Raw genomic sequence first — 12,376 nt, 5'->3', positions numbered from 1 at the left:
TGCTCTTTGTGCACTCCTGTTATTTCTTATTTACCACGATGTCTAATCTGACAAAGCCAGACTTGCATGCTTCACTTGAAGGTCTCAATTCACAGTCGCCAGCTTTTAGAAAGGCTCAGGGAGGATTCAACCATAGCTCGACTCGCGGGCCAGATGTTTGCTGTCATCCACAAAACATTTTCACCTGGGAGTTAAATATACATGCATTCACATAGACTTTGAGATGAAACGTTTAGCCACTATCTCATCGCTGCTGGTTTGATCCCCATCTTTAAGCAAGACTCTTCTGCTAACTTGCATATTGCTGTGTGAATGTGTGTGATTTTGCCGTGTTTGAGACGGTTGGCACAGGATGTCAGTCAGACACATCTTCGTCAGTCTTTGTCAGTCAGCAGTTCCCGGCTTTGTCTTCTGATGTCCTTGTGGAAGATACTTCACTCACTGGTCGTGGAGCTGCTGTGAATAATAATAATGATAAAATAGATCTAGTCGTTAAAAACAGTCACGGATAGGTTTGGGTCATTTTAATCAAGAGGTTTACAGAAAATGTTTGGTTACTAAAAACCTGTGGTTTAGTGCAAAATAAATTGGATTGTTTTTGTGAGTTAAATGGCAGATGACTAAAATAAAAGTGTTGTTGAATTATCCAAGAAAAACCTTTTTAAATATTTGTTTTATTTTTTGTGAATAGAACAATTTTGGCTTCATTAACACAATTTCATTGTTTAGTTTTTGTAATTATTTTTTATTATTATTACGATTAATTGTAACTTTGAAGTCAACAAATAATTCTCTGCAAAGGGTTGATTTTATTTCTCATAATTTATTTTTTGTATGCATTTTATTTTATCTTATTTTTTTACCATAATTACACCTTGTTCTATATTAAACCATATCGCTAAAACACATTCCTAGTTTGTGAATATTGTTTACTGACAATGGTAATAAGACTTTTCTAATCCTGATCGGGGTTTTGAGTATCTACAAATGTGCTGTATAATGCCAATCCATTATATTGCCATTAGAAACACATTAAGCCATTGAACATTAACTCAGTAACAGTGAAGCTCATATAGTGCTAAAGACAAACTGCTCGCTCAGAAAAGCCAGGAGGCAGTGTTGCACTCTGGGCAGTGACATCAGTAACGGTAGCGGAGTGAGGCGGGCGGAGAGTCCCACTCAGGGCAGATGCTTTGTCACCCAGGGCCAGATGGCACTGTGACACCAGCAGTACATCTCAACTCCTCTGACATCTCTGTGTCATCCATCTGCTCTGTCAATGTCATTAGCTCTGTTATTTCATCAGCGTGACGGATGAACGCTTCAGCACGGAAACGGATTGGCCAACTCTCCGGCTCACTTCTGTCTCTAATTTACATTATGACAAATATATCGATTTATACAGCTAAATACAAACAGACTGAATCTATTGAATCTGTAATAGCTCTAATATATAGACATAAGAGGATTTGTATTTGTTTGTATAAGCATTTAAGGTGCACTGTTGTGTGACATCTGTCTGTCGGCACGGAGATGGATTTGCTTTGCCCAGTATGGAATTAAACATATCAATCTCGCATTTATTCAGTTACGGGTGTTTTTTATTAGTTTATTCTTGTTAGTAGCCATGGAATAGATGAGATTAATGCTGTACTATGGAACATTCCAGGCAAAGCAAACACATCTCCATGGAGACAAGCCGGTGGCAGACTCCAAATCATTTCCATAAAGTGCTTCTAGTAAAGCGATTGTCTGGAGCGAGCTCATAACTATTGTCAGTCTCAGCAGATGCAAACGCTTAATCAGGGTTTAGATCTTGCAGTGAGTCTGGAGTTATTTATGCTCTGTCCTTGACAACGTATCAACACATTTTCAGGTTTTCCAGGTTTGTTCTGGGCTTGTAACTTCATGAATTATTTATCTGAATTATTGTTCGTTGTAGTAATAGTTTAGCCTTAGTAGATTTACTGCACAGTTTGCAAGATGACACAGTCTAGTAAAGTGTATTACCTATTTTTTGAAAAGTGCGCGTGCGTGAGCACGCAACAGCCTCGCTGCAACACGTGCGTTTGTTTATGAGCACGACAGCTCGCATCTCATCTCTCGTCTCAGCAGATTTCCGTCTCTTCTGAGCTCAAATACAGTCTTTCTCTGTCGTAATTTTGTACTGTACACTGAAGGAACTCGCTAAACACACACTGGCACATCAACCACGCATGTGCAGCCAGGGAAACGTGCTGCTATGCTGGGAACGAGGCTCCAGGTGTGCAATAGGTCAAAAGGAATGATTGACATGTGAAAGAACTACTCAGCTGTCCACGCCACGAGGAAATGAGACTCAGATTTGGCGCCAAAAAATCCTCTTTTATTCTTTTAACTTTACAGTCGATACTTTTTACTTTCACTTCACTACATTTGAGAGCAGTTCTCTATACTTTCTACTCCACTACAATTTTGAATTGGACTGGAAAGTAAAAGTATTTTTCACTTTCTTTTATTTGACTACTTGCTGAAATTACTGATTGTTTTGAGCATGTTTATGGTTACATCTTGCCTACATTTCTTAAGTTCAAATCCAAGTTTTGAGCAAACAGATATAGACAATCAAATAAACAAAAATGAGCAGAAAAAATGCTCCTCATTTCCAGAGATAATTATTAATTAAGACAATTATCCTCACCTTGGCAGGGGAAAGAACAACCCACAAACATTTGACAATTCAGAAATTACACACTCTATTTGCACACGCAATACAATCTACACTCTTTCATCCACAGATAGAGACACACACAGAGCCAATGTAATTAGAGCGTGGAACATGAGGAGTCTAATGGTTACATCTCTGGGTGCTTTTGAAATGCTTTTTTAGTTCAGTTTTAAAGTTTTGGATTGTCCTTATAGAGTCGGGCAGAATATTCCTCTGTGTCATGGCTTTCATTGAAAATGTTCATTGTTCAAAAGTGTTCAAAGAGTGACAAATACCATAAACATGATGCAGTCATAAGGAAATAATAGTCTTGTGGATTGTTGTATTGAGTTTGCAGCCCAAAGTCCATTAAACCGCAGGGGCCAAGCCATTTAGGACTTTAAACAACAGGCACAGATTGGAAAATAGTCAGAATTTTTCAAGACTCAAATCATGTTTGGCTAAGATGTTACTATGATGGTGCATTAGAGGCTTTTTATCAAAAATGTTTAAGGCAAAGGGTGAGACATCTTTTCTCACATCTCTAAAAATCTCCTAAAAGGTGTCCACTTCTCCATTGTGTCCTAATGTTCAAGCACTTCATATTCTGAGTGAAAAATGTTCCACACATTCATTTCCACTAGTCGTATTTTGGACTACATAAAAGCGCCTTATCTAAAACCTCCTTTGCCATCTCAACCCATTTAATTTGCTATAAAAATGTCAGTAACCGTTACCTTGGAGCAGTAAAAACGGATGCTTTTACGGAGGTAACCCAAGGACAGATCAAAAACCCCATTCTTCCCATTTTATGTATTTATACTATTTTCGTGTTCGCCTGCCCCCACGAAGACACTGGTGCACCACACGCAGAGATCGTTAATCATCAGTCGACTTGTAGCTTGAGCCAGTGTGGATGTGACATGGGAGGGAGCCGGGGAGATGAAAGGATGTTTATCTGGGGCTCCTGCATAGAACATCATGTGAGGAAAAGCCTGCAAGTCAGGGAAACTCAGCATTTGTGGATAAAGAGGGTAAACATTTCAACCAATGGCTACTTCCCGTTATAATTTGAGTTTGCCCTGGACATGCAACTCTGTACTTGTTCTCTAGGCCGTTGGTACAGTGAGGCAGGCACATTTTTGTTATTTAGCTCCAGGGTGACTGTGGCTTCAGGTGTAGTTTACTATTGCGTGTGTTAGGAGTAGGGTGGTCAAAAGTATCAAATATCAGATACTAGACGATACTTAAACTAGCACTGAATAGGGCTGTCACTAGCGATTATTTTAGTAATTGACTAATCAGTGATTCAATTAGTCGACTAGTCAAATGAGTATTTCTATTGTATATTGAGACTTTTTAAAATTCTTTATTAACCAAATAAAGGTTGAAATATGATGCTTGATTTCTTCTAGATGCTATATGTTTCTGAATAACGTGAACTATTGAGGAAAATCTGAAATTATTCATCATTTTTTGACATTTTTATTTAGTAATGTTGCCTTTTTGCATGTGTTTTAGTGTGTGTGGTCCATATCATGATTATGATTATGAAAATACTATACTAAGTCGCTTAATTGTTGCAGCCTTAACGAAACTATACCCAACCAGTATAAAACCACATGGAGCAGTGGCTTACTATAGCACTTTGAGAAGATTGACAACCTTGTAAAGCACAAAATCCAAGACATAAATACATACACTGCTGCTCAATTTGAATTATAATTATTTAATTTAAAAACAGACTACACATAATGCTGGAGTTTTACTCACAGTGCCATCATTACTGTTATGCAATGCATTTATGCTGTTCTAATGGAGGCAGAGGTGGCCCATTGTTAAGAGTGCTATGGTCAAAGTTGATAATGGCAAATCTTTTAAATTACACCTTGTCAATGTTACTTTAATTGCACCCGTGGCTTGCTTACATCTGGGCAAACAGAAGCTCATTCTAAAGTAACTTGCCGCACCCACACCATATATTTTCTCTTCACTCTGACAAGAAAACATACTCATTTCGCCCATTTACCTATAATTATTTGCACATTTAGACGCGGTTGCTTAAGTAACATCTCTCCGTTGTCTTCTTTTGTCACATCCCACCCACTGCCCCCTCCTCTCTCCCCTGGTTTACATTCGGGTTCCTCCGCTGCCCGGAATCTCCCTCCTCCACTTCTGATCCGTGGGCCCGCAGGAACTTCCGGAAGCATCTTCGGATGGTGGGCAGCCGGCGGATGAAAGCGCAGAGTGAGTCAGACATTTGTGGAGTGTTTGTTCTCTTGTTCTCTGGTTCACCCCACTGTCATCTGTGGGTTTGCCGTGTTTCTTTAAATAGGTTTGTTTGTTTGTTTGTTTGTTTGTGTGTGTGTGTGTGTGTGTGTGTGTGGACTGCTGCTGGTTTGATGAGAAGGAAAGTGACTGTGCACGTTGCTGTAGCTGCTATAGGTGTGTGTGCCCTTCCCCTGCTTTGTTGTGGCTATACCTTCCACTAAGTTGTGTGCCAATTATCCACAGCCAGTATAGCTATAGTGCTAAAACAAAAGTGCACTTTAAGACACGACAACTCTTACTCTTTCAACACATAGGCTTTCATGCAATTTCATTTAATCCACTCACATCCATAGATTTAGAACTTCAAAAGCCATTGTCTTAAAATGCATACTCTCTGATAATCTTGTACTCAACTAGAATTTGAGGTATTGAAGGATTTTTTACTACGGATCAAAACTAAGCTCAAGTTAAAGTCCAAAAAAACGTCAACTGTCAATCAAATCTAGTTTACACAAGAACTAAGGTATCCACAATCCTCTCTGTAAGTGTTTTTATGTTTTGTATCTATTTCCAAGCCTGTTTTAATTATAATGAATTAGATAAAATTTTACTTTTTAGACATTTCTCCTTAATCAAATGCTAAACAAAGTATTACAAATTACCTCTGTACATTTTTGGATCTAATCAACAAAATAAAGCAAGACATTTAAAACCTACTCTTTCCGTTTTTCATGGTTTCGCATAAAATGGCTTTATTAGATAAGATAAGTTAATCCTTCATTGTCCCACATGGGGAAATTTCATTGGTGCAACGCAGGTAGATACAGAAGAAAAGAACAGATCACTTATAGGAAGTCTGAAAAACACTTTCAGTAGAAGATCTCCTATAAACAAAAACTCCCATAGACAAATAAATAAATACATAAATACCATTGCATGTGATCATGACAGTAATTGCACATGAATATGTGTCACAACGGCACATGGATTGCACATGAATTTCACAGTAATTGCACATATGATGGAATTGCACATCAGTATTAGGTTAGGTCAGTAGTTTATTTGAAAACGATAAATGATGAAAAACCTTTTCATACATTTCCCCTCACATTTATGTAAGTAAACTACATAAAATGTTTAGAATTTATATCTCCAAGTTATATTTCCATGTTCACTTGCAGTGTTTTAACACCACAGATCAATATTGACTGAAAAGTTTGCTAAGAGTCTTTAGGTTTATATTTATATTATATTTATGGATCTGTTATGTCACCCAAGGCACTGGTGCAACCACAGATGGGGATTGTACAAAGTCATCTGCATTTACAGATTGTTAAAGCCTATATTTATCTCTGTCTCACACACACACTAAAAAACATTCTTCACCTTCCATTTTGGAAATAGTCGCTTGGGTTAAATCATTATCACGTTCTGCAAAGTGGTGTTTAAGAAGAGCTGAGAAGTGGGCCAAGTTTGAACATGACAAGGACAAAACCAATTAAACTTGAATTAAGCTCTTGGACGCAAACTGAAATCTACACAGGTAAAATGTGTGCAAATGTGATCAGAAATGCTTTGGCTTGGCTGTAGCGGCCAACTTAATACATTATAGACCAATTGTTTAAGATCTATATTAATAGCATTGTGTACATTCACTCCTAAATGCCTTTAATCGACCACTTTAAAGTCAGCAGTGGTCTCTGTTCACCCCCTGTGTGTGAGGTGGTTCCAGCGTGTTATTGTGTTTGGATGTGAGCTGTGCTGTTAGTTCAGAGAGGCCCTGCGTCTCCTTGTCCCAGCTGCATCATGGTCCTGTGTTAGCTGTTGTCGAGTGTTGATGGGGCTGACAAAGGTCGCCTTTTCACTTCAGCTTGGTGTGCGTTTGTGTGCGTTTGTGTGCGTTTGTGTGTGTGACTATCTCTCCGCCTGCACTAGCGTTTGCTGAGCGTATATCGAAGAGTTTCAGCCGCTCCTGGAGTGACCCCACCCCAGAAATGTCATTGGATTCTCCTCACGCAGAGACTGGTTTGATTCCCTCATAATGGAGGCTATTCACCAATATGGCAGTATCTGCAACTGGTATTTTCAAGAATTCTGTTCCCAATTCTGGTTACACTGAGAAATTCTTTGTGTGAATCAGTGCACGCTTAGTGGCATGATTTGCAGTGGAGATGCTGTACTAAAAGGTCAAGGTATACTCAAAAACCTGCAGCAGTGTCAGGGGCAAAAGCTGCCTGAAGAAGAAGAGCTCAACTCGTGCCTCCACATTCAGACTGACAGATTGATTACAGCTCCCTGTGTCTCTGCTCTCTCTGTATTTTGTCATTAATTAATATCAAATGCAGATGGCTCCTGCAAAAGCCATTTAGCAGCAGCGTTGTGATATAAAAAGGTCTGTAATCAGCACACAGGTGTAATTCACTGTCACTGACATGAGCTAACATAGTGCACAGCTCCCACAACAACACGTGTGATGAGGAGCCAGCTTATTCATGCTGTTTATTTTCTTGGAGAGCAAATGTAGTATTTACTATGTAAAACATCCACTGTCTTTGTATTGGTTGCAGAAAATATAATGAAGTTTGACAAGGTGCAAAATAGTTTATTTGCTAAAGTAAAATAAGTTCCATTTTTAAAGGTTAACAGAGGCTTACAGTATACTTTTTGTGAGGTTTTCAAAAGCCAAATGTATTTACTGTTATCAATACATGAATATGCGTGATTACATCCCTCCTTGATAAATTCCACATCGACTATTTCCATTGATAAAGATGTAACAGAAAATAAACACATTTTGACAATTTTTCAAAACAGAGATATTTTTGCTAATTGGACTCTTCTAGAGAGTAAAAAAAAAGAGGAAGGGATAAAGTACTGAGTAACAACAAGTAATGGTGTTACTGTCAGCAGATGATCAATTTTTTATTTATTTTTACTTCTGAATTTATGCTAAAAGTTTATTGGGTTTAAGTAAAGTTGGGTTTCTTCTGCAATGAAAATCACACCTTATTTTCTTATTTCTTTGAGTTGCTACAGTGTAATTTCCACATTTTTTCAAATCTGTTCATGAAAAACCATTACACTAGACATAGAATTCCCCCTCGTCCCGTGTCCCTCTGCGCTGTGGTCCGTCCTCAGTGGTGTCTCCTGGACTCTTTGTGAGTATTTTGTGTCTTTAGATCAGATGAGTTGTATTGTGAGCCAGCTGCGTGTGTGTGTGTGTGTGTGTGTGTGTGTGTGTGTGTGTGTGTGCGTGCGTGCGTGTGTGTGTGTGTGCGTGTGTGTGTGTGTGTGTGTGTGTGATGTCGTCTCCACAGGAACATTCACGATGTTCCTGTGTGTTCAGATGAAGAGCAATGTAACTGTTGATAAAGTGTAGGTGGTGCCTGACTCTCTCCTCTGTTACTGTTATATTGTGTGTGTGTTACTGTTATATTGTGTGTGTGTTACTGTTATAATATTCTTATATTCTTATTGTCTCTGTCTAATGCATTCACAATCCTTATATATATTTGTCTTTTTTTGCATCCATCTTATAATTCTCAACCTAAATTATTGCTTTTGGACTTTTTTATGCCTCATTCTTCACCATTATTATCAATGCTTTTAGTATTTTTCCTGTGGCATAGTGAAACTTGAGCAGTCAAATGCAAATATTTCAGCATAAGCTTGTTGTACGATGTACAGAAAATATGGTATGATACTCAATAATATTTAATAGTCCATGTAATCCCTTAGTCATCCAGGAATGGTATAGAGCTGTTTAGTCAATTAATCTGTCAATGTGTTTTAGCCAACCAAACCTTTTAGTCGACAAATTGATGCACAAATCTTGTCTTTATTCGTTTTAAAATTATGACGATGTATTTAGTATATATTTTAATTGGAAACGGTATATTTTAGCAAAATTAGGTAAAATAATACAATGAACCACACAAATAAATACAAATTAAACCTAATTTAAATGTTAAATATGTAACTGCAGTGGGGGCCCTGGATCGCTTGCACAGTTATTTTTGGGGGTACCGGCCTTCACTTATCTTATAAAGCTGTCCCATTATAACATTGGAAGCCCCTTCTCTTTAAGGTAAATAAGCTGCATCATGTCTTTTGGTCCAGCTGTAGAAACAGTAAGCAGACAGATCTTATACACTGGCTGTATAAAGTCAGGTTCTCCTTGTTAGCTGCTCTCAAACCTGCTGCCACAGCCACTATCACTCGTTCAGCGTGGCGCTGCAGCTGTCTGTGCTGTGGCCTTCTTCCATCTGTCACTCCTCTGTGTCCCATCATTAAGAGTCCCATCCCGACTCTCCTCTTCCTCCCCTCTCTACCTCCACCTCGGCTCCCTTCTGTCAGCTACATTAACCTCTTCACTGGGACCCTGTCTTTGTGCGTCAGGTGGAGACCTGCAGGCGTCCACTGGGAACGTGGACGAGAGCGGCCAGGAGGACAGCCTGGACTGGGAGGAGGAGAAGGAGCAGGAGAGGCAGGCGTGTGAAGGAGACGACTTTGTACCGCCCAAGATTATGGTGAGGCAACTGCTTCTAAAACACAGCGTCTATAAATAAAAGTGTTAGACACCAATGGGCCGAATGAAACATAAAGGATTTAATCTACACCAATAATTTAAAAAAATAGCAAAACTACAAGCAAAACTACCCTTTTTTCTTAAATTATTATTATTATTATACATATTGTTAGTTTGCAATCTGAATACATAAACTTTTAATAGGAAACAACATGCCATATTTTTATTAGGCCCGAGCGCCACAAGCTGGCGAGAGGCCTATTAATCTTGTAAGGCCGTGCAAAGCACGGCTGCGAAAGTGCGCACGTAGTGCGCACGAAATCGAGCGGTCAGCGCTCGCCCACTTCCAAACACTCACTAACGCACTCCTTCACTCATGCACGCCCCGTGCATACTAATTAGTAGTAGGAAAATGGAACATTACCGTTGTAAACGGGCGAAGCCCGTGCAAAAGTGCGCACTAAACGAGCACTTTACATTGTCGCCATCATCTCCTTATAAAGCACTCATTTGCGCTAAGTAGCTCACGAATACGTTCCCCATCTCTTGCATGTTCCATGCATATAAGCATGTAATGCAAAAATTGAACATTATTACTGTATAGAGGGCCAAAAACACAAAGTGGGCGGAGCCCACTCAAAATTAACGAAAGTACCCGTCAGTGACCAGGGACCCACACCATGAAGTAGGAAAGCGCGAGCGCTTTCCGAAAATGTATAGTTTATGATATTTGAAAAATGGGAAACATTGTTTTCGCATCGGAATATTTAGGCCCGAGCCCCAGCAGGGCGGAGGGCCTATTGCTTTCCCATTGTTTTCGCATCGGAATATTATTCTTTCTTTCTTCTTCTTCTTCTTCTCGGGACCAACCCCCCTATTTTTCACCCAGTGAACATTGACGAAAAGTCACAAAAATGTTCACACCTCTAAAAATCGTGCCTCTCTACATTCTGGCTATTTCCCTTTTCTAAAACAAAAAAAAACTGGCGCGTCAGCGCCCCCAAATGTACCAAAAATGCATTGAGAGATGGGAAATGACCCCAAAAAAATCTGATCGTAGAATCATGAAATTTGGCGCCGAGGTAGATGGTGACAAGAGAAGTAAAAAATATTATTACGGCAACGCCGTCCGCCCAACCAAATGTCGGCCATATTGCTTCAAAAATGGCTAAACATGACTTCGGAGTTTTTCCAAACGTCGTACTTTTACGAACTCCTCCCAGGGCGTTGGCCCTAAAAAGCTGAAATTTGGTGAAAATGCTACTGAGGAGTGGGACATCAAAAGTTATCCAAATTACATTGATACCTCTCACGGTCTCGGTGCGGCGAAGCCGCAAACTGTAGCTAGAATTTCAGAAATCTCCCATATTTAAAATTTCTGCCGTTTGCGCAGATAAAGTCCGAATTGCGTCAAATTAGAATCAGTTGTTAAACTCTTTGCCCTAAACCTACTTGAAGTGAAATAAATTAATTTGGAGCCACAGCGCCCCCTACAGATCTTGTATGGAGGTTAAATGTTTAGTTTTGAGAAATTTTATGAAATTTGACACACAACTCAATTTTAGAATCCCCATCAAAAAAGTCAATGAGACCCATGTCATAATTGTTATGGCTTTGCCGTAACGATGACCGAAACCTTCCATGTTATTCCAATGGGGAAATCACCAGAACATGTCTACACTTTATACTTTCACCTACTCCTCCCAGGGCGTTAGCCCTACTAACCTGAAATTTGGTGAGACTCATCTTCAGGGGTGGACCATCAAAATTATCCACATTTTTATTCAAAGAGTAACGGTGTCTGTGCGGTAAAGCCGCACATTTTGCCAAGAATTCAAAATAAAATAGCTTTTTGATGGTAAAACAAAGGGGAGAAGATGTGACAGCGTCAAAGATTCAGCAGTAGGCGTAATAAAAGGACAATTGGGGCGCGTTAGCGCCCCCTCCTCTTGCGGCGTGGCGGCGGCGTAGCGAGGGCCGATCATTGCCGCTTGCGGCTATATTTATTATTATTTTTCTTGTTCTTCATCGCTTTGAACTCTAATTTGACCCCCTGAACATGCTCAAAAACTTACCAAACTTTGCCCAAAATTCAGAATCGGCGAAAAATTTTGTTTTTTCTGGGCCATTTTTTTTTTCCTAAAAAAATGGCGCGACAGCGCCACCGACAAAAGTCAAAATACACTGCGCCTATGGGAGACGCCCCGAGGTCAACTTTGTCGTAAAGCTACGAAATTCGGAACACGCATTCCTCTTGTGAGGACAAAAAACAAATATTATTGTGGCCACGCCCCCAGACTTACCCTATGGCCGCCATCTTCCTTTGAAAATGAAAACACGCTGTGTTAGCCATTTTGTTCACGTCAAACTTTGACAAACTCCTCCTAGGGCGTTTTGCCCAACAACTTCAAAATCCATATTTTGATTCTAAGTGCTACGGTCTCTGTGTGGCGGACCCGCAAATATATGTCAGAAATGGGAAAACAGCGAAATCTCTAAAATGACCACATTTTTACGCTTCACACTTTAACGAACTCCTCCTAGGGCGATTGCCCGATCAATCTCATATTTGGGGAGAATCATTTACACAAGCGGGGCATCAAAAGTCAGTCATATTTTGATTTCAAGTGCTACGGTCTCTGTGCCGTGGAGCACTGTCACAAATGGGAAAACGCCAAATCTTTGAAATGTTCAAATTCATGCTTCACACTTTAACAAACTCCTCCGTGGGCAATAGCTCAATCAAGCTTTACTTTGGGAAATATCATCTACACAAGCGGGGCATCAAAAGTTATCCATATTTATATTCTAAGTGCTACGGTCTCTGTGCGGCGGCGCAGCAAATTTGACTGACACTGTAGGCGTAATAAAAGGACAATTGGGGCGCGTTA

General features: G+C 39.7%; 1 protein-coding gene across 2 annotated transcripts in view; it reads left to right on the top strand.

Annotated features, from left to right (window-relative positions):
* nsmfa (NMDA receptor synaptonuclear signaling and neuronal migration factor a) overlaps positions 1-12,376 on the top strand; it is a 60,045-nt gene that overhangs the window by 27,551 nt on the left and 20,118 nt on the right. For both annotated transcript variants that reach the window (XM_072455288.1, XM_072455287.1), the window contains 2 exons: positions 4,881-4,933; positions 9,356-9,486. In XM_072455288.1, the coding sequence (XP_072311389.1) occupies positions 4,881-4,933; positions 9,356-9,486 (184 nt within the window). The remainder of the gene's footprint in view (positions 1-4,880; positions 4,934-9,355; positions 9,487-12,376) is intronic.

The sequence above is a fragment of the Eucyclogobius newberryi genome, unplaced genomic scaffold (assembly GCF_026437365.1).
Source record: "Eucyclogobius newberryi isolate DKJ021-1_F unplaced genomic scaffold, fEucNew1.0.hap1 SCAF_2, whole genome shotgun sequence".
NCBI classification, from domain to species: domain Eukaryota; kingdom Metazoa; phylum Chordata; class Actinopteri; order Gobiiformes; family Gobiidae; genus Eucyclogobius; species Eucyclogobius newberryi.
The sequence above is the reverse complement of the archived record's forward strand: the minus strand, read 5'-3'. Positions and strand labels throughout refer to the sequence as shown.